The sequence below is a fragment of the Manihot esculenta genome, chromosome 17 (genome assembly GCF_001659605.2).
Source record: "Manihot esculenta cultivar AM560-2 chromosome 17, M.esculenta_v8, whole genome shotgun sequence".
In the NCBI taxonomy this organism is placed as follows: domain Eukaryota; kingdom Viridiplantae; phylum Streptophyta; class Magnoliopsida; order Malpighiales; family Euphorbiaceae; genus Manihot; species Manihot esculenta.
In genome coordinates, this window is record NC_035177.2 from 8683181 (window position 1) to 8702760 (window position 19580).

Here is a 19580-nt window from a genome sequence, read left to right on the forward strand (position 1 = left end):
TCAGTATTTAAATATCTACTCTCTTCTCTAATTTTTTACAACGGTGAATCTTTGGCTGTAATTAAGAAGGAGATTCAGAATTGAGGACAAAATTCTCAAGGTGGAATGTTGGCCGCTGAAATATTTTGCGACAACAAGTTTCTTTGATTGGATGTATTTATTAAGTGAAGTTAAATAAATTTTTGCGTGTGAGACAAGGAATATAACTATACCTAAGTATGGGTTGTTAAACTTTAAAAGGCTTTTCTTTTATCTATAAAAAGAAAGATATTATGCTGTGTAAGAGACAGAAGTGTATATAAAAGTGTACTAGAATTACTCACCCCATCTCAAGTAAGTAGAGTTCCTGAGTACAAATTTATTCCTCTTCCTACTTTACCCCAACTCTTTATTTTTTTATTTTTTTTTTTCTCTATTCTCGTTGTGGCTCTCATGATCTATTTTATTTTTGCCATTCAAGTAAGAACTTTTTTTTTCTTCATCAATTCTATTAGTGTTTCTTGATTATTATTCTAAATTATGAAACTTGAACTTGACATTTTCCTTTTTTTTTTTTAATATTTATGAGAAAAATAATTAAAAGGATAAACAATATAAAATAAAAGGAAAAAAGTAATTTCATTATTTTATTATTATACCTTTTAATCAATTTGAAATTACTATCAGTTTACAAATTTAGCAGGTAGAATTTATTTCTCCACTTGTATACTGCATCTAACAACATGTTATTAAATTACAACTATTGCACACTTATCAAATAAGATGCCTTTCAACTTTGTTTTGTCATTTCAATTATTTCATTTTTTTTCTTAATTTATAAGTATAACCATTGATTATTGTATCATAAAAAAAATTACATGTCAATTGTTATGTGATTTGAGTGTTGAACATTATAAAATGTGTTATATTAGATTAATTAGTATTAATATTAGAGTAGGGGTATTTATGTCATTTGTATTATTAATTTCCATTAAAATAATTTTACTTTCCAAAAATTTAAAATACCAATCAAGCAAAAAGTAAACTTGCTAATAAATATACTTTTCACAGAATAAATTACTCTGAAAATATGTTGTTTTGAACCAAACTGAGTTCTAAGGATAGCTTCCGGATTGGCTGGGAGGGAACATCTTCTCTAGCTTGCGTAGAAGGGACCATTGGAGGAGATATTGAATTCATCTAGCTTGGATGGGAGGTGTTGTGAGTGTACCTTTCCTCAAAACATGTTACAAAAATTTAACTTTATGAAAAAAATTATTTTATTTTTTAAAATCAATCATATAACTAAAAAATATATTATATTAATTAAAGAATGATAATAAATATGTAAATATAATAGTTTTTAAATTTTATAAAAATTAAAATCCTTAAAAATGTTATTACGATGTTAATTTTTAATTAAAAATAATGTTATTAAATTAATATAATTTTATTATATTTTATTTATAAAAAATACATTTAAACAGTGTGAAGATCAATTTTTATTTAACATGTATAATATTTAATACTTCATTTATTTTATAATTATTATTTATTTTACTTTTTAAATATATTAATAAAATTAATTTTTATTAATTTTTTAATTATATCCATAATAAAGACATTAAATTTTATTGAATATTAAAATATATTATTTTTAATAATTAATGAAAATCATTTTAAAAATAAAATAAAATTATATAGGACTATAATCATTCATTTAAATATTAAAACATATAAAAAAAATCAACAATAATTTTAAAATCACTAAAGAAATATAAAAATTATGTTAAATTGCTTTTTTTATTAAAATAAAACTGAAACGAACCAAACTACATGAAAACCAAATAAACAAGACACCAATATTAACCATTATCAGCATTGACACTCTCCAAAAGTTCACTACTACATACTTGTAACCATGCACCTTCAGCCCAATATCAACAAACCCACTCTCGATGGCGAATTGTTTTTTACAGATAAAGCATGCAGTTGCTAATGCTAATGCTAATGCTAATGCTGCTGTGATGGAACCTCAAAAACTACTGTAAATGGAGGATATGGTAGAAAATAGGGGTGTTTTAACAGTAAAATGGACGGATATCTCCAATAAGGAACTAAATCATTCAATTTTTAGAATAAAACTAGGGAACAAATAGTAGATTCCCCAGAAATATGTTGTGCCAAAATAAGGGCATGAGAGGAACAAGCACATTCTGATTTACAGGACTACACGATCCACCGACTGAATAACAATATCTACGAACCCTGAAATATCAAGCACGTGTTTCATAGGGAAGATTAGGATAACTGACATATCACATTGAAAAGCAAATTAGAACAATTAATTCTGCATGGATGTCAGAGCTCTGAAAGAATTGCAGGGATGTAATGAGATAATTCCGCTGTAAGAGACTGAAATCCATTCACAAGTTGAGTGTGGAAATCTTGGTCTTCCTCACCAATCAATCTAAAATGCACACGAATGGCACGCTTACAAACAGCCATGAATTCTAGAAGTGCAGCTATGAGTTGTTGCAGCTCTTGTGAACGTAACCTTGTTGCAGGCTCACCAGATAAGAAGGCTGTGCAGACACTCAAAACTCCACTATTTACCTGTGAAAGTATACAATTTACTATGAGATGAAGGAACTTAAACTTGGTCGAAAAAGAGAATAGTTCAAAGTGACCTCAACCAGATTTCAACCCAGCATCTAGAAAAATGAAATTGGGAAATTGAAATAGGAGCATGGAGAAGCATCAAGAAGAAATGAAAATTGCAACTTACCTGAACTGCAACACTGCCCTGAAGAATTCTCTGCAAACTCTGGAGGCGTGGGAGTTGATCCCCTTCAGAACTACGAGGCTCCTCAAGCTCATTTCGTAAGGCAGCTGTCCGAGTTTCAATCATCCCAATTGCATTCTCCACCGGGGAGAACTCAATAGATTCAGATTTGATTACCAAAAGCCTATTCACTAGAGCAGGGAAAGAACCTTCAGTCTGAAGGACAGTCCGCCTCTTCCACTGGTCTTCCAGACCACCTTGGGTCTTACCATTTTTTGTAAATGGGGTGTCAAACAAGAACCGGTCAAAGACTCGCGCACGGACGCTTCCAGTGGAAAGAGAAAAAATTCTTTCCCGTCGACTTCCCAAATCTTCGTCTTCCATCACTGGATCAACAGCAGTTATCTGCAAGTAGCATACTCCGGGCTGCAATTCATCTGCCTTAACTTGTCTTGAATCAGGAATAATATGCAAAGTGTGATTTCCATCCATCCTAGATTCATATATATGACTTAATTTCTCCATTATGTCACCTAGCCGTACATCTCGGGGTTCTCGATATACATATTCTTTCCTGTCCAGATTCCCAAATCTATCACCATAAAATCCCACCCTGTAGTATGTCGCATCAGTGAATGGAATTGGGCTGGATTCCTGCTCAAGGATTGATTCATAGATATTAGTAAGCATTGTATGACATTTAGCCAACTGCCCATATGCCCTCCTGCTTTTATAAACTGGTATTACTAGCTCCAGAATGCTTGCACAGAAATGAAAGAGCTCAGCTTGAGAGAAAAGCTTATTTGCAAGCTGTAGATATTTTACAGCAGAGTCAACAGTGAGCTTAGATGCACCATATCCCTCCACTTCTGCTGCAGATGCCTCAGAAGAGATTTCACTGCTGACCATAGGACAAATTTTACGTAGGGCAGTTACATGATCTTTGCTCCAAACACCATCATTTCTAGCCACAAGGGCCTGCAAGGATTCAATTAAGTATTAGTTAAAAATAGAAAATAAGAGTGCCACCATCATTCTTTGATTTACAAAATCATATTTATAATAAGATATACATAAAAAAGGAACCAATGTTATTCAAATAGTAATACAAAGAAAATAATTTATTTAAAATAAGAACATTACTATTTAGTCCTTGTAGTATAGGAAATCTCAATAGTTAGTTCTACAGTTTTGAAAAATATATTAAAATGTTCATGAGATTTTAAAAAATCTACTTATTAATTTTTACGCATTGAGGGCAATTTAGATTATTCCTTTTTTTTTCACTGTTTGACGGCTAAAATTATCAGAGAAACTAACTACACATAGAGACTAAATAGAAACCACTTAACGAATAAAACTAATAAAAAGACTAATTAGTTAATCTTTTAAAACCTTAAGAGACATTTTATTGTATGCTTCAAAATTGAAGAACCAACTAATACATTTCCCTATACCATATAGACTAAATTTTAAATTAATCAAAAGGAAAAACTATTTGTTTTCCTTTGAAATATTAATGAAATCATTAAAATTTAAATGTCCAACATTGCATCATATAAAGTAAATAATCAACTATCAAGTTATTTATCTAATAGTATCGAATAATGAGTTTGATGTACAAAGAATAACAACATATCTGCATAGCAAATAAACTTGTTATTACTGAAGTTCAGACTGTTTGCAACTTTCAAACACCATAATCCACTTCTACATCAAATTAGCAGAATAAAAAATTAAAAAGAAACTTAAAAAATGAAAGATTAATCTAACAGTTAGTAGATCCCAATCTCATTTGCCGACTTAACAGCTTTGAGTTGATGACAACTTAACAGATACTTAGGACATCATAATATAAATAATTGGTTACAAGGCTTAGGAGTTTATCTTTATTATCATGCCTGTTTTATTAAAGAATTTAGAAATTTCACCATTTCTTTCTGTTGCAAGCATTCAGTTCAACAAATTACCTGCATTACAACACCGGCAACAGCCACGGCACACTGTGCAGCTTCTGCCCAGGACTGCATTTCCTGATGAGCATCACACAAATGCAACAACCACATTATGTGAAGGTCAGGAACAGGTGCAAATGCCATAGCAAGTTTATGGTAGCTCTCTGCAGCTGCATATCTATCGATAGTCATCACAGAAGCCTGTTAATGAAAATGCAGCACAAAACTCATCAGGACAAACAGATGAATAAGGCAAATTCATTCTAGATAGCATTTTCACATAAAGTCTTCCCCAGAAACAGTATTAATGGAGTGTAAATTACATTTTAATCCCTGAGTTTTAACGTAATTAACAAATCGGTACCTATATTTTTAAAATCGAACACTTAAATTCCTATATAATCATTCCGTCCAAATTAAAGGTCCTTCCATCCATAATTCTGTTAGTCAACCGGTCACATTTCAAATACCTAACATACCCTCATAAACATTTAAATCCTTTCCAATACAGATGTGAATTTTATATTGTGTAAACTACACTTTAGTCTCTAAGTTTTAGTGTAATTTACGAATCAAATCTTGTATTTTTAAAACTAAATCCTTAAATTCCTCTATATTTAATACGTCTAAAATTACAGACATTAGTTTAAAATTAGTGAATGGTCAAATTTCTTTTGAAATTACAATTTCCTCCTAAAATGCTCTTTATAAAAGTTTGCAACCTACTTAAACGTTAATTGATACCACTTAAAAATAGCTGAAATTGTACGTATTTTCTAAAAGTTTTGAAATTATAAGTATTGAAGTATTTTAATTAATGGAAATTGAAAAACAAAAAGTGTTAAAAATTAATTAAAAGAGATATTATAAACAAAAGTTCATGGAGACTTTAAGTGTTATTTTAAATAAAAATGAAGGATCAAAATATTTAAATTATAATAGATGAGAACGAACTGATGATAGAAGAACTTAAATGTACGATTTTAAAAATCCAGGGATTAATCCATTAATTATATTAAAACTCAATTACTCAAATGCAGTTTACCATTTAAAAATGATAATAAAGACATTTCCACACTTTCAATGAACGGAAAAAATGGATGGAAGAACCTCTAATTTGGATGAACTGATTATAAAGGGATTTAAGTGTTCAGTTTTAAAAATATAGCAATCAATATGTTAAATATGCTAAAATCCAGAGACCAAAGTGTAATTTACCCTTAAAAGAATAATACCTAATCCTAAAGTAGTATGTATTTAAGCCACGAGGTAGACACAATTGATTCAGTGGAGCATAACCACTGACATCCTCGCTCATTATTCAAGAGCAGAAAGCCAAACCAATAACGAGTTTGATAGTCTTACAATACTATGGAAATTATGAGAGCTTACCAAAAGTGCATGTTCCAGGCTAGCATCAAGAGCCAGGATTAGATTATCAGAGAGATATTTCACCTCTGACCAGGACCATCGATTTTCTGCTGAGCTTTCCAAAATTGCCACCAATGCATTTTCAGGTAGCCCACATTCCCTTAATAGGTTGGTGCTCTTATATTCATCTGCCATTTCCTCCAAAGACTTGCGAAGGCGTCGTGCTTCACCACTCTCTTCTAGTGTTCCGTCAGATTTCATCTGAGTCACTTGCACATCAGACATCAGCTCTGACAATGTAATAGTCAGCATAACCCGCAATCTTGCTGTTTGCATAAAATAATAGAACGAGCTCTGTAAAAATCAAATAAAAAGAATTTATGTCAAGAAGTACAAACAAAGAACCAAGAACCAGAAAAGCCAAAGAACCTACCCTCACTAGTATCTGGAGCCCAATAACAGCTCTTCTCCTAACGTTTTCATTTCTGAAAACAGCAAGCCGTAGCAGATGAAAAGCAACCTGCTTAAGAAAGCGATCATTCTCCCTTGCCATTAGTGTTGCCCCATGAAGATCAAAGACACTGTAGAATACAGGAAAAAGAGCTTTCCAAAAAGCCAGTGGCTGATTTCGAGAAAAGAAGCTCATAAATATGGCTGTAATGCAGTCAAGTTTTCCAAAATCAGTAGCAATGCTATGGGATGCTGCCATCATGGAAAACTTTTCAGTTATCTCCAGCACCTGAAGACTCACAGCTGCACTCAGATTTTCTTCCCAAAGCTCCTGAAGTAGATGAGAAATTTATCAGCTTCCTAAATATGACAGAACTTATGTTGAAAGACAATAATAAAGAACAAATAGGAGCGGTTGCAGTATGCAATAAAAAGTTTGAAATTCCATAGTAAAGGCACCAGCTTTTGTCTCAATATTGGATGCAAAGATTCTCTAAGTGCTTGGGCTGAAGCTCCAATTCTTGAAGATTGTGCCTGAGCAAGAGCTTCTCTCAACGAATATGGCTGGCTAGGGGAGCTTAACTGGGAATTCACTCTCTGCCACAAATATCCATTATCAGGTGTTCCCTGAGCCTGCATTAAAGAAGTTCAGAATTTATGCAGAAAAGTAGAGTAGGAGTACCCTAAAATTTCAAGTGCCTGGAAGACCAAATTGATGAGGAAAAACAGGTGGACGAAAACACCACAGAACATGCATGAGAAAAACCTCAATACTGAGCAATGAATAGCAATACCAACTATGGGGGCATTAAATAAGTGCGAATTTCAGCACCATGCTCACACACAAGTTTAGCACCCCACACACACACACGGCACTGCACGCTCTTACCCTAACTTCTTGTCGTGATGCCTCAGACAGATAGTTATTGATTGCAGGAGAAAGCCTATCAGAGTACTTGGGGGAAGAAGGTCCATCTGTGACTGGGCTGCGAGAACTAGAGCCCATGAGCATGCCATCAGCAGGTTTTCTGTGCTGTAGATGTTATGCAGAATTAGCGTTGTGTGTGGAAAAGGAATAAAACTAAAACATCCAATATCTGTAATGCTGATAACAAGTAGGGCTGAAACTTGGGGTGACAACAACTAATGATGAGATACAACAGAAAATTAGCAGGTTCAGCTATCGCATTATTGAAGTATCTACTTCAAAAACATATGCTGGCAGGAGGATAAGGTTATACACTATGTAAGTCCTATACCAAGTTTCACACTTGGCCATGATCCAGGAGCTCCTCCATGTTGGAGCCAGTGACCAAACGTTTGTCAATTCCTATATTATCAATTGGGCATTATGACACAACATGAAGCTCAGAAAAGAACACGCTCACAATAGAATAATAAAACATTAGAACTACTCTAACTTGAAAAGGAAAACACCTAAAACTTTCTGCAGCTGCGTTTTGACAAAATATGAAGTAAAAAACTGACAACCATAATTAAAGATGTGTTTTGGACTGCTGAGATTCTCTTAATGTTGCTGGTCCAGTACAGAACACGCCTTGGGCATGTTTCTCAACCTTGGAACATGCCTAGGACGTGTTCTTTCCCGCTGCCTGGGAATTAGCAATGCATCAATTATCTATAATATTGTCTTGTGGTGAATGTTGCTCTACTGCAAAACAGTCTCCACAATTAGACCACCAAAATTATTCAAGTTCCTACATCAATGAATCTACAGCATTACCAATCGAACCAAAATATTGCATTCAAAATTATAAGAAATATTTGCAAGCAATTGGCTGAATAAACCCACTGTTTACATCCATGAACAAAAGGGAAACTAAATTTCAAATATATATTCACCTCGAAAAGAACAAGGCATTCCTCCATGAGTTTGAAGAACAATCTAGTTCGTGCAATACTTTGCTGCCATGCCTTGACAAGTGATGTGTCATCCAGATTGCGCACAATTTGCAGAATAGCAATTAAAACTTCACGTTTTTCAACAGCATTCAGGTTATAGAATACAGGCATCTCATCTAGAATCTGCACAGACAAATCATAAGATTGGTACAACTTCTGAAAAATCAATTGAAACCCATATATACATTTGTAGATATAATTCCTATTAATTTTACCAGAAAATATCAAACATTCAATTGTAAAAGATGTATATATATATTATATAATAAATTTTACTTCCAAATCATGTATAAACATAAAATCAAAGTGAACCTAGTAGCCTTGTTGTGGCAGAGCCTAAAGTATCAAACTAGCACGCTAATATCCTAAAACAAAAATAACTAGAACTATCTAGGGAGATTTGCCCCTTTTTTTCATTAATTTGTTGTCCTTCACTTCGGTTTCATATCTATTTCCTTAATTGAAGGGATAGCAAGTTATACTTTTAGTTTCCTATTTGGGGTAGAATACTTGTATATAAATAGGAGAAATATACCAAGGAATTATGAATGAGAAATACACAAATATTCTCTATCTCTTCCATAATGATTTCGGAGCACTCAATCCATTAAGAATTCAGTACTGTTCATCAGCACTATATATATGTACTGTCCAGGACAACTATTCACTGAACTACAGTTTTTCAGGTCAAGCTTATAGGCAATTCTAAGCAGGAAGACCAGCTACATTTGGCCTTTTTTTTTAGCAAATATTTTTCTAGCCATTCTTCTTTTCAATGTTCTTCCTCATGTGTTGCCCCTCCATGTAACCTTGCCTTCAACTGTTCTCTACTTTTATCTTTACTTGCCCATCTCTAGATTTTGGTACTATTTCACTATTTGGTGAAATATGACTAGGAACAAATGCTACCGGGATTTTTCCCAACGAAGGGTAAGTCCCTAAAATATTAATTTTCTCAAATCAGGTAATGCCTCCTTGCCAATCTTCACACATCCTTTGGGTTATAGATTATGGACAAACAAACATATGACAGGCTCTTCCAATATTTTTTTTCTACTTGCTCTTCATGTTCAGGAAAAGAAATGGTCTGCAAAGGAAACAAATACTTAGCCATTATTTATGGAACAAGTTTTGTTGCATGCACTCCCACTGTAATTCTAATCTCCATTACTCAAGCTCTTAATTGGAAAATTGAATTTTTCCCACCTCATTGCATATTTTTCGAATTGAACACATGGAGAACAATTGGCAATTCAACACTGCAAGATGGCACATATCTCCTTCATGATAGGTGTGGTTTATCAATCCCAGTACAAACCAAGCTTTGTTAGGACAATCAATAAGTGCTAATGTAAGAGATCATCCTGTGACATAATGGATTAGAACATCCATCTTTTTCTACCTAAGAAATGTTATTTGCTATTTTATTTAAGGGGAAATTACTATGGGCTCCTTGGATTTTAATGAAATTGACTAGTAGGTCCTTATAATGCTTAGATCCAATTAAAATGTCCCCCATTATCGTAAAATAAACCTATTTAGTCCTGCTGCGAGGGATCAGGGATTCCGTTAGTCAAAGGAGAAAACTTTCAGTCCAAAAAGAGACTAGTTTTAAGTTCCAAAAATAACCTTCTTACTTATTACTCAAGTTTATGCCCCCCGTGGAACAATTTTTGCTTCTCCCTTCAGCTTTCCTATGTATCTCTACACATATTTCTTTCTCTTCCCTATTCCTGTTTGCATGCCTCTCCTTGTTTTTCTCTTTATCTGCCCATTTTTGTCTCTCTTTCAACAGCTTTGATGAGTCTTGTCCAAAAGGCCTGGATAAAAGCATACCTGTCTAATGCTGCAGATTCCTATTCTCATCATAGGTGACAGAGTCTGTTGCATTTATCTCCAATGGACAACTCAAAGGATCCCTTCCATACATACTCTTTCTTCTTATTTATTTTTGTTCAATCAGCTCAGATATTAAGTTAACTGCAAAAAAAAAAAATGCAGCACTAAACATGGAAGATTTAAGACAGAAAAGTGAATGAGGAGCTACCATGACAAAGGTGGAAGAGGAGGAGAACAAAGGAGAAGATAGTGGAGAAGTGGAAAATGGAGAATTATAAAGTGAAGGATAGAAAGAGATGTGCTCTGAAATTTTTATCTGATATTCTAAAAGGCTGGCAAAGGTATTAAAACTATGGACATTTGAAAGCCAAATGAGAAATGGAAGAGATTGAAACAAGCTGAACTGGAGTTATTTGTGCAGAGGATATATTCTCAATGAAATAAGAACACAGAAGCAATCAAGTGATGCATGTGCAAGCAGAAAAACACTCATTGCTATACCATTCACACATGCTTCACTAAATAACTTCCTACCAACAAAATAAAAACAATGCATGATGGCAGCAGTGGATGGCACTGAGAACCTGAAATTCTCAGCCAGTCGTACTTGATAACCATTAGATTTGACTAGGAAATTTTACATAATTCAGAAGTAAATCGCACTAAAGTAGATGTTCTATCAAGAAGATTAACAATAGAGTTTTATATAGTTTAAAACCTGGCCAATAAGAGGCAAATATAGTTGTGCAATATACAATTTATCTTCAGGCTTTTGGTAACGAGCATCAAATTCATGCTTGCATAAGATAACTACTAACATTCTTGCTGCCTGCAGACACCAAAAGAGCAAGATGAACAAGAGCTAATAAAGAATGCTGCACTATCATTTGAAAATTGAAACAAACAAGATAGAAAATTATCATCAAAACTGACCTTTGCTCTCTGAGATAGATCATCGTGATCCCAAGTGAGGAAAAGCTCTTGTACTAGAACAGATGAAAGGTAGTTTCTACAATATGGATATAAACTTGGTCAGGCAAACATTACTTCGAATGCCTAATCCAAACTGATTAATGTAATATATATATATAGAGAGAGAGAGAGTCATCCATCACTTAATGCATACAATCCAAATTGATTTAGCAGCACATCCAGCAATAAAAGATCAATAAGAATAAAAAAATGGAGAAAAATCCTGAGTGAAAAGAGGAAATGAAGACATTGATAGTTTGCCAAAAAAAAGGAAAGGAAAATAAATGAATAAACACAATTTGTTCATATGAATGAATCAATTGCAACATAAGCTCATAATAGTTTAGCACTGGCTGCCAGTGCACAAAAATCTATTTTTGCTTGAATGACTTGCTGAAGATATAGATATACCTAATTACAAGCCAAATCTTCTTGACAACAAGTGAATTCCTTACAGAATTTAGACTAAACATTTTGTTATATTAGTGTTTAAAGTGCAAGTGTATTTTAGTAATTTTAAAGGTTTGCTAGGGTGGCCTTAAATTTAGTTTCTTATATTTGATCCTAGTAAGAAGCCTAATTATTCTCATAGTCAAATCATAGTTACCACTTCCTCCCCCCAAACCCCCCCCCCCACCCACCCACCCAAAAAAAAATTGAACCATGCAAAAAAAATGGATAAGATAGTTTGTTACTTTCGTCATGATTACTCCGTTTTACAAGGTTATATTACATGAAAAATCGTTCTACCTTCCATGCTTTTTGTATTGAAATCAAAGCTCAATTTAATTTTTTGTACACATGTTCAGAGTGATAATGCTAATGAGTACTTTCTATAACACTTTCAGCCTTGTATGATACAAAATGGTATAACGTTGAGGTAGCTAGAGCTCTTCATTTTCAATTGAAGGTTTCCAAATGGTTTTGGGCTAATGCAATTTTTATGGCATGTTTCCTAATTAATCATTTGACGGGGATATTCCTTGTACCATTTAGTTACTCTCCACATCTTTATTTCTTCTTGAATCTAGTATTTTGGTTGTACTTATTTTGTATGGATCTTTGTACGCCAGTTGCTATATTGGATTTGAATTTTGAAGTCTCTCAAGTATGTCTTTCTTCACTATTCTCAACTGTAGAAAGTGTCAAATGTTATTGTTATATTTTTAGACTCGACTTGTTATAGATCTTTGCAAGAAATCGTGTCACAGATCTGTTGACTGGAAATTCAATCTCTGAGGCCGAAGCCTTTGACTTTCCACGATTGCTTCTTCGCCCTGTGATGAATGTTTAGAACTGAACTCAATGGAGGGAGCTCACTACCTCAGACTCGTCGGATAGAACCTTAGATCTCATAATATTTAGAATAAATTTCTTGATTGCCTTTTATTGAAATCAGAAACTCCATATATATAGGTTACATAAGCTGATCACTCTATCCTAAGAAGAGTTGTGCTAAAACATAAATTTATACTGATCCTAATCTGATAAAAAGATAAATCCTAATCTGCTGTAATGATAAACTTAATCCTAATCTGATAAAAAGGTAAATCCTAATCTGCTGTAACAATTACTTTAATCCACTGAATAATAAATCTAATAATTGCTAACCAGACCTATCTTTTCAACTGCAACCAGCTTCATTATTTCCCTGCTGTCAACGTTTCTTGTATGCTTTGACCCACAAATACATCTCTAACACAACTCCATTCTTTTCCAAGTTGTTTGTGGAAGATGATCTTTTAATATATCCTATTAGGGATAGCAACGGTAAGCTATCCACGAAAATCACTCCACCCAAACCCGAACCTGATTAATATTCTTAATGGCCAAAGTCGATTAAAATTTATTTGAAACTACCCGGACGTGTCCCAAACAAGATTATTATTACCCAAATAATACCCGAACATGCTCAATTTTATATTTTAATTAATAATCTATATAAAACTATATTTTTCATTCATAATTTTCATTTTAAAAATTAATATTTCTAAAAAAAGTTTAAATTTTAATTTTTAAATGAAAATAAATAAAAAAATTTTTAAATATTATTATAAGATATATATTTTATATTAAATTAATTATTTACATAAACAGGTTCAAATAATGGGTACCTAATATATGAAACTCGAACCCATAATATATATCAATTTTCAAACTTGAGATCCTTCCAAATACGATTACATGCTACCTAAACCCGTTCTAATGGAGTCTGGTTGGATCAAGTATTCGAAAATACCCGATCCATTGTCATCCCCATATCTTATAACCAATTGACAAGTCTTCAACATCTTCCTGCTCCTACGACAATCCAACCTACTATTGCTCATGTTTAGTCTAGTAGACTGGAGATTCCTAGCTCATATCCTTCACCAACTTCTTCGATGGATGATTCCATTCCTACTCCTGCACGTGATACCACCTTAAATCTCCCCATTACTCTCCATAAAGTAAACGCCTATTTACGCAATTTATTTTTTCTTTTTGTTTCTTATAATATTGTCTTATTGTTCTCTATGTTCTCTATCTTTCATAGGCATTATTTATGGTGTCATACAAGAACTGATCCAGGCTAAAAAAAATCTGTTTTCTTTTTTCATGGAATTTAGGTACCTGGTCTTATCATACTTGTTACATGCCCTCGCTGTGTACTTAAGTGCCATAAAGCAAATCCAGCTTGTAATGCAATATTGAAGCACATTGAATTTGCAAACTTGTTCTTCTAAAAGTTTCCTCTTAGAGCTATATGCACACTCAGTGATCAAAGGATAGCTTAAGTGACCCACGCTGGCACTTCTTTACAAATTTATTACCAAGGAATCGTGTTGTTAATGTGTACTTTTTGAAACTTAAAATTACTTTAGATAATAGAGCTGTCAGTTTCTAGTGCATCCAGGAACATTTGTCCTCCTCATACGTTGCCAGGTTGATGTGTTTATTTCTCGAGACAAGTATTCTCCTAGTGTGCACACGTATAATCTGTTTCCTTTCCTAGTGTACCCTTCACCATATGCATAATCTGTCTACTATAGGCCTCTTCATCTACAAGTTTAAGCTTTTGGATTGGACAATATTAGAAAGAAACCTAAGAAAACAGTAAAAGCGAGAGCTTTAGTTGCAGAAATCAATTGAATTGAACAAGCCAGACAGTGGGCTAGCAAGTCTAAAGTTCACCACTAGTGTTTGCCTTTCAAAAGGAAAAAAAATGCAGCATTATTCCACAGAAACTTTGCCTCACTTCAGATGAAATATATGTCTCAAGTCTTAATGTTGCATATTCATATAATGTACCATCCTTAATCAACTGACTATTTGTTGTCTAAACGGGGGAAAAAAATCCTAGAGGAAATATAGGAAAACAACTAGATAAACGGTATGTGCTATTTAAAATTGGAATGATCCACCTAGGGACTACAACTGCACATTTAGACTTTGAGCGATCAGCCTCCACTAGGAACTCACCTACTGCTTTTTCTATGTGGTTATGCTGTGTCATTAAAGAAACAGAATTGATCTACCACTTAGAACTATAAACAAAACCAATCAAGATTAGGTGGAAAAAAAGGATAATATAAAGAGACTGAGCATATTTTAGCAGAGGAGATGCCAAACAGATTTGATTGGTAAATTACCTATCTGAAGGGTCTCTCCCAGGCATTTCCACAAAAAGATCATGATCACATACAATTTGCAGAAAGGTTAGCTTGCATTCATGGAGAACTGATTGACATACCCCAGAAAATTTGTCCAAGTACAAGGACACCTGCAGCAGATTGACAAAAGCTAAGTTACAAGGTAAATTATAAAATCAAACAAGCAGGCAAAGAAACGCAAAGAAGCTAAGAAGCTGGCCGTAAAGGATTTCCTTACTAAAATTTTTACATATATTACTTACTAAAATTTTTTTTTTAATGTGTTAATACATCTTAAAGAAGATAATTATCTAATTAGAAATTAAAAGAAATTATCCATATCTTTCGTCAGTGAAAAAAATTCATCATAAAATGTATTTAGAAACTTATTTTACTTCTAAAATTTTCTAAAATGTGCAATTAATTTATTTTATAATTTAATTTTTTAAATTGAAAATAAACATTTTTGCAAGTAATCATTCAATTTTAGTTATGGAGAATTTTGAAATATACTTCTGATTAGAAACATTTAACTATTATCCAATGGAAAATAAGACTTTAATTATAAAGGAAAACAATGGAAAAAAGTTATTTTTCAAATATTTTGGAAAAGTACCACAGGTGAACATGGAACTCATATTTCTAATTTTTTTAGAGACCTTCTCCAGAAAACAACCCAGTTTTCCACAAATTGAACATGCCCTTAGAGTTTCTTAAGCATGTTTGTAGTTACTATGTCTTTCATTTTTTCAACTTTTCGTTTCATCTTTTCAACATTATTTATGGTTCATTCAAAAGTACAATTTTGTATTACAAGAAAGTAATACTGTACAAGCTTTGTTTCAATTTCCTATTTGTTTTGATTTCCTCCACTTTGGGTTGACAAAAAGGCACGACGACTCATCTTCCCTCAAGAAATTCTTTTCACTACTACTATTGAGCAAAAAGCCCTTCATGACAAAATAAATTTGCACAGTATAATTAACAAACAGAAAGCATACCAATTCAAAAACTTGCCGAGGTTCAATGATGGACAAAAGATCATAACAAAAGAAGGCCAAACTACTATTCAAGCGTTTTGCCAAGCTTGAACCCTTTTTACAACGCTCATGCACTTCGGTTAGAAGGCAATCATACAATTGCATTATGCATCTGAAAACACCTTCTTTTAATTGCATTGGCGGCACATCTTCACCTACAGCACCCAAGTAAAAATGTTTAAAAAATAGCTATATATTGTCCTCAAAATGTTAATACCTACGTTTCTACTTTCTAAGGTAAAACATTTCAATCAAAATCTGATTACAATTTTCATTGCACTTTAATTACCTAGTGGAAGACTATGATAGAAAAGACGAGTTTGCTCCAATGCCATTGACTTCACGATTAACTCGAGAAAAAACCAAGCCATTGCCAAAACATCATCATATACCGGCCCAACACGGTAGCCTTTGGCCTGCAAAATAGTCTAACTTGAAAAGCTATGGAAATAACATATTGTAAAGAAATAACAGGGGATCTTTATTGGGCTGGGAGGTGGTTGTAGGAAAAAGTATAAAATGCATGAAATAATGATGAGACATAACAATTTCAGTCCCTACACATGTTTTGCAATGACAACACCACACTTAAGACAACAACAAATTTATGTGTTTATGTAAGGAATGAAACCCGAATTATCCAGAAGAAAAAGGGTCTTGCAAAGGGTTAGCAATCAACTGTGCCAAGTCTAAGTATTTACCAAACATTGTTCTTTAACATGACAAACAATTTTGAATATTAGAATGTCACACCTTACTGCGAGCCAAGCTTCCCCACACAGTGGACAAACCAGGATAAACTGGAGGTTGACGGCCACCAAAGTCATCAAAAGCATAATCAACATAGTTAACAAGAAAACGGTTTCGTTCAGCATCATCAACTGATTCTTGTTGCACCCTATAAAACAAGCTTCCACATGCATAAATGATAATCCAAATTGGAGTAACTTCAACAGAAATAAAATAACTTTAGTGAACTTACTAAATCCATTCCCAGCCCCAAAGCAAAAGGTCCTTTAGAAAAGCCACAAAATGGTATTATTTAGACCCAAATCAAACATTGTGAGTAATACCTCTCATGTTATCATCGTTCTTACTTAAATCCTTCAAATAGCTTTTTAATCTCCAGATGTAAGAATCAAAATCATTTTTCTTTCTTGACTGTGAATAACTGAATCATAATGGTTTCTCATTTTGGATTTGTGCTATTAGGTGGTGGTCCCTCATTCATTGTTCTATAAAAAAGAATTTATTAAGGTGCAACAGTATAACAAAATGAAGAAAGCACCCCAAGAAAAAAAAATAATACAAATCTAAGAGAATTACAAGACATGAAGGCAAATGAAATAAAGCCCTCTAAATCTTGCTGAATGTCAATTTAATCATTACTCCAGTTTCCCATTAGGCTAAAGCCATAATGATTGAAAAAAATCTACACAACTAGAGCAGTATGTTATGGACTCTCTTATGGGGACCACACAAGAGAAAAGCTCAGCCAGCTGAACAGACTTTGAAGCAGTCGAGCAAACTGAATGATTTCTAGAATTAGATTTATTTTAGGATTAGATTGATTTATTCTTTATTTTAGGATTAGATTGCTTTATCCTTTATCTATTTGTTTTCTTATTCCTTAGGGCTCCTAGTTCAGCAGAATTGGTGTTAAACAGTTACACGATTCCTTATATATGTTGCTGGAAGATCAAAAATAAAATAAGCAGAATTTTTCCATTCCTTGAAATTGAGAGTTCTCTCACACATCAGAACTCTGAGATTATAAGATTCTCCGAATGACTCTTCATCCTGTTGATCACCATAGGTTCATCTTGAAAGGGAAAGAATGATAACAAAGGGAAATCTTCCACCGCAAGAGAGGATTTTCCTATTCTCAAACCTATAACAAGATCCTTTTTCTAGGAACATAGCAAATTGGTATCATAGCAAAGCATCATGAGAGATCAAAATAATCCATAGCAACGGCTAGAATCCCATATCAAACTCTCTCAAGAACATTACCAGCAACAATGTTGGGAACAAAAAGAGATTCGAGAATTACTCGAGGCTATAGCTAAGCAATTAACATTACCAACATCATGGTGTATGTGTAAAGTGCAGTTCATTTAATTACATGTCCATTTTTTCGCTTGGCAACTACATTTTGTTAAGGGATAGGGCATAAGAAATTAGTAAAGGAAGAAGACATATATTCTTTTTGTATTATAACTTCATAACAACTAAATGCAAACACCAAACTGATTACGTGCTTCAGCATAAAATTTTTGAAAAACACAAAACTCAAAACGATTTTCATAAGAAAAACCCAAGTGCCAAAATAAACGCAATAATACTGAAATTTCAAAATAACACTGACACAACTTATACCCTAAATATTTAAATAAACAATGTCAAACATAGAAGTAGCCCTAGTATTGACTTGCTTGGAAAAAGAAACATGAGTTTGCTTCGCAGATTGAGATGGCTCGCACTCCAAATAGGATATAGCAGAAAGACTAGGAACCAATTTTTGTAACTTGACAACACTTGGATTGTGAATAAGTTCAATAGTAGTAGAAATAAGAGCAACTGGAGAAGCGAAGAGGTGGTATAATATTTGCAACTCATAGCCTGCTCCAATTGTCTTCCTCGTAATCAGATCTTGTACAATGACAGAACCAGCATAAAAAGTCACAGAACAATGAAGGTTTTTAGTTAATTTGTTAATAGAGATTAAGATGTTGGGACATTTAGGAGTGAACAGAACTGTAGTCAAGGAAAGAAACAGGAGAAGTAGTACTTTTCCTACTCCTTTGACTAAAGTTTGTGAACCATTAGCTAATATGACGTGAGACAGTGTAGAGGGTGAAACAAGAATAGACAAAAGAATGTGACTACCAAAAATATGATTAGAAGTGCCAAAGTCTAGAATCTATAGACCCATAGGTGAAGACTGAGTCAAACAAGCATAGAAGTTACTAGAGTGAACAACATTAGAGGAAGAAGACTACTACTTAGTAGTTTGGAGTTGTATGTAGTCCACGTAGTTTGCTTCAATCAATGTAATAGATAAATTCAAGAGGGCCCCCTATTTCTTAGCCATGTTGACGGCGAGTTGGGGAAAATAAAAGAAAGTGTTTGGAGACTAAAAACCAGCTTTGAAGCTGCTGGAAATTGGATTAGGAGATATGAATCTTGAACAGCAGATTCAGAGCATTGTTCACCGTGGATTTGTGGAGGAGAGGCGGGCAAGTGATGGGAACCACCTAGCTGGAGTCACCTTTCTTTCGCGAGGTTGCTGATGATGTCACCAACGTGAAACGGCCACCAGAAATGGGTTCATGCACCAGTGTGTACTGAAGACTGAAACAAGGTGGTGGCGTGTGGAGAGGATTCCAACACCGGGCTTCTGCTATTTGACTCGCTGGCAGCTCCTGGTTTCATCTTGTTTTCCAAAAACAATTTTTCAAAATTGGACAACAACCAAATACCCAAAAGAATTGATACACGGTTGCCAAACAGTTCAAAACTTATGCCAAACAGAATTTCATACTTCACTTACATTATAGAAGATCAATTACAATGTGGCCCTTGCAAAAAAAAAAAACTATTGAAAAAGCTATTGTATAGGCTCAAGGCAAAA

At 33.6% G+C, this 19580-nt stretch overlaps 1 protein-coding gene across 2 annotated transcripts in view; it reads right to left on the bottom strand.

The window, feature by feature from the left end:
• Window positions 1–2080: 2080 nt before the first annotated feature.
• LOC110605297 (guanine nucleotide exchange factor SPIKE 1) overlaps window positions 2081–19580 on the bottom strand; it is a 36573-nt gene continuing 19073 nt past the window's right edge. For both annotated transcript variants that reach the window (XM_021743750.2, XM_021743749.2), the window contains exons 19-32: window positions 16700–16844; window positions 16236–16362; window positions 15908–16101; window positions 14907–15037; window positions 11236–11311; window positions 11021–11131; window positions 8404–8586; window positions 7430–7573; window positions 7000–7173; window positions 6524–6871; window positions 6112–6444; window positions 4735–4920; window positions 2768–3742; window positions 2081–2595 (exon numbers count right to left, since the gene is read on the bottom strand). In XM_021743750.2, coding sequence (XP_021599442.1) covers window positions 2341–2595; window positions 2768–3742; window positions 4735–4920; window positions 6112–6444; window positions 6524–6871; window positions 7000–7173; window positions 7430–7573; window positions 8404–8586; window positions 11021–11131; window positions 11236–11311; window positions 14907–15037; window positions 15908–16101; window positions 16236–16362; window positions 16700–16844 — 3382 coding nt within the window. In that variant the 3' untranslated portion in view covers window positions 2081–2340. The remainder of the gene's footprint in view (window positions 2596–2767; window positions 3743–4734; window positions 4921–6111; window positions 6445–6523; window positions 6872–6999; window positions 7174–7429; window positions 7574–8403; window positions 8587–11020; window positions 11132–11235; window positions 11312–14906; window positions 15038–15907; window positions 16102–16235; window positions 16363–16699; window positions 16845–19580) is intronic.